Below are 3057 nucleotides of genomic sequence, written 5' to 3'. Positions count from 1 at the left end.
ATTCGTGCGTGTCAATTATTATTAGATACAAAGTACTACACCAATATAGTTGTTTTCACAAACCATGACTACAATCGTACGATATATGTGTCACAATTACTTTTGCTCAAAAACGGCCGCTCGTATGTGATGAGGTTGCATTGGCGTAGTCAATGATATAGACCCAACGATGGACTATCAATGATGGCGCTTTGCTAGTGATTTCACAGGTTCGGCATATGAGTATGTATAATCAGAAGTACATCTTGCCTTATGTAGATTTGCCGAGATAATATCCACACACATTTATATGCATACATACATAAACACATAGAATCGACTGCAGAAGCAAATCTTGCCTATATGTAAATATTACGGCAAGTGTTTGCAACATGTACGTACATACTACCAATACCGACATACCTTATGGTGAAGCAGCATTGACGTGGCCGAGGACATAGACCCGCGCTTGACTATCAACGGCGAGGGCTTTCCCAGCGTGATCAGACTAGGCTCAGCTAATGAGGACCAAGATGCACCCCATTGGCTGTTGGTGTCGAACGAAGACATCGACAACGAAGCGTCTGGAGGTTCGCTGGGCCGTTGGCAGCAGATCACATAGTCTCGACGCACCATACGCTTGGAGCCCTTCTTGGTAAAGCTGTGTTGATTGAATGTAAATGATCAGAATTGCATTGTTTAGTTGAGTATGAGATGTTATAAATGGAATAGTAGCTTCTTTGAATCGTTTTCTTGGAGCCCTCTTGAGTAAAGCTGTGTTGATTGAATGTAAATGATCAGAATTGGATTGTTTAGTAGAGTATGATATGTTATAAATGAAATAGCAGCTACTTTGAATCGTACTCTTGTAGCCCTTCTGAGTAAAGCTGTGTGGGTGATACAGATATATAATATTGGAAAGAAAGAATGAGGCGTTATACTGCAATTAATAGTCTCGTCGTGTCGTACCTTTGGAGCCCATCTTTTTAAAGTTGAGTGTATATATACAAAGTGCAGTAGTAGAAAGAGAGCACGTGTGTTTCTGGATAACCACAAAGTTTTAAACCACCACAGAATTAGGAACAGTGCCATTTTTATGAGAAGCACTCAGTCAAGAACACCATATAGGAACAATTGTACACTGTCAAATAGATCATTCATAACCAACCTCAAAAGCAACTATAAACCGTGCTCAATTACTTGAATACGCGTATACCAAATATAATCACGGCAAATAGCTGGGCTCACATACACAGTCACTGATCCACCGTACAAACCCCACCGTCCAACAGCACCTACCTGTATATACCCCTCTTGGCGGTATCATCCACATCTAGCCAGCTCAGCCTGCTTACAGCACTCATGAACTCGGGTGTATGCGGTGCCTCATTACCCGTATCCCGTTCCTCGGCCTGGTTCAAGTACTGGTTCAGGCTCTCCATTGTACACATACTCTGCCGAGTTACTGCCGGTAGTAGCTGCTCCAGCACTTCGTCTCGGGCCATCTGTGTGGGGAAGAACACCGTGCGTACAGACAGCCCCGAGTTCTGACCAAAAGCCTCACTCTCCACATCCCCGTCATTAGGGCTCGGGCGTGCCTTCCCTTGCCCTGGCACACCCACAGCCCCATTGCCAACCGTTGTGCCGGTAGTCAACCCCTCCACAGAGCCCACGCTCGTGTGATCTGTGGCATTATGACACGCGTACGACACCAAGTGCAGACTGTACCGCTGCGAGCATACTCCCTGAGTCTCGCGCAGAGTATTCAGAGTACTATCTAGCTCTTTTATCCTGGCCATGATGGTTTCTTTGTACTTCTTGGCCTGGCTCCTGCCGCTGCTGCTACCAATCTTCTTGCTCGCGCCGCTGCTACTGCCAATGCGATCCGCGGCTCCCGCAATCTGCCGCTCCACGCTTATCTGCCTGGTGATGGCGTTCATCTCTTCCTGTAACCTGTGGAGAGCATTCGGTATAGTACATAGTGGGGTGTCAATGGGTGGGTGTATGGTGTATTGTCGTTATTTTTTGTTAGTATTGGTGTTCACTTCGTCCTGTATCCTGGAAGTGACGTGTCAAAAGACATATATTAAGCTCGATATCAGTGCTGTAAAAGTAGCGTGTACATTTGGACATATTGGATTGTTGGTAATGGTGCTCATCTCTTCATGTGCTCTGGAAAAGACTTGTAGTGTGACATATATGGGTTCGGTGTCAGTATTGCTTAGGTAGGGCGTATAATTGATTATTCTAGGTAGGTGGTGATGATATTCATATCTTCTTGTACTGTACAGTTAGTTATATATATAAAATTTAATGAAGGTATTCATCTCTTCCTCCTTAAGAGGGTGTTTGATACTTTAGATCATGATTTTGTTTTGGTAAGCCTGTTTAGTGTTATATTGATAAAATGATCAGATGGTCATGAGACGTCTAAAAATATGCTTCAGTTTGCTGTTGAGTTCTGTCTCAGCTCTATTTCACCGTAATACAGCAAGTATACCGACCCCTTTTAATCACCCATTGCCCACTCATACGTGGTATTGAGAACATAAACGGCTACCAGACGTGTGCGTATAGAACTTATTCGTATGAACCAATTTAAACGCTAGCCAAAGTGCATGATTAAAGACTCAAAAGGTTTTGATAAGTATCGTGGGTACAAGGAATCTTTGCACACGCCTATATAAATTGCCACAAACCTTTCACTCGGCTTATCAGTAATATCTATTTTCGGCCGTTCCGATTCCGGGACAATACGGTATATCAGGTCCCGCTTCACCTCCACGGCAAAACGGCCCTCACGCCCACGTGGAGTTACCAAGGCTATGCGGTCTTTATCAAGCATCTCTTGACACAGCAGAATACACTCCTCATTGGTCAGGCTGTATTCCTGGCCCAACCAGCGCGTACATTCGTTGCCAGTGAATGTGTAGGACTGCGTGGGAGCTGTGGCGAGAGAGGTTGTGGGTGAGTGTTTCGGATATGGGATAACATTCTACTTGTTATGAAGTTGTTATGAAGTACGGATATATATATATATATATATATATATATATTATGTATATAATATATATATAT

The 3057-nt window shown here is 43.8% G+C and overlaps 2 protein-coding genes across 2 annotated transcripts in view; both read right to left on the bottom strand.

Moving 5' to 3' along the window:
- Positions 1–149: 149 nt before the first annotated feature.
- On the bottom strand, positions 150–1919 carry SARC_08130 (hypothetical protein; the record flags this gene model as incomplete). Its single annotated transcript, XM_014297902.1, has 3 exons — positions 150–194; positions 403–640; positions 1279–1919. 3 exons carry the CDS (start codon positions 1917–1919, stop codon positions 150–152), a joined length of 924 nt encoding a protein of 307 aa, XP_014153377.1.
- A 422-nt stretch (positions 1920–2341) lies between these two features.
- The window catches only part of SARC_08129 (hypothetical protein), a gene marked incomplete at both ends in the record, with an annotated part of 2931 nt that continues 2215 nt past the window's right edge, over positions 2342–3057 (bottom strand). Inside the window, 2 exons of the mRNA XM_014297901.1 lie at positions 2342–2363; positions 2679–2925. Of these exons, the coding sequence (XP_014153376.1) occupies positions 2342–2363; positions 2679–2925 (269 nt within the window). The remainder of the gene's footprint in view (positions 2364–2678; positions 2926–3057) is intronic.

This window comes from Sphaeroforma arctica (genome assembly GCF_001186125.1).
Source record: "Sphaeroforma arctica JP610 unplaced genomic scaffold supercont1.702, whole genome shotgun sequence".
Lineage (NCBI taxonomy): Eukaryota > Ichthyosporea > Ichthyophonida > Sphaeroforma > Sphaeroforma arctica.
This window is presented reverse-complemented; position numbering and strand designations above follow the sequence as displayed.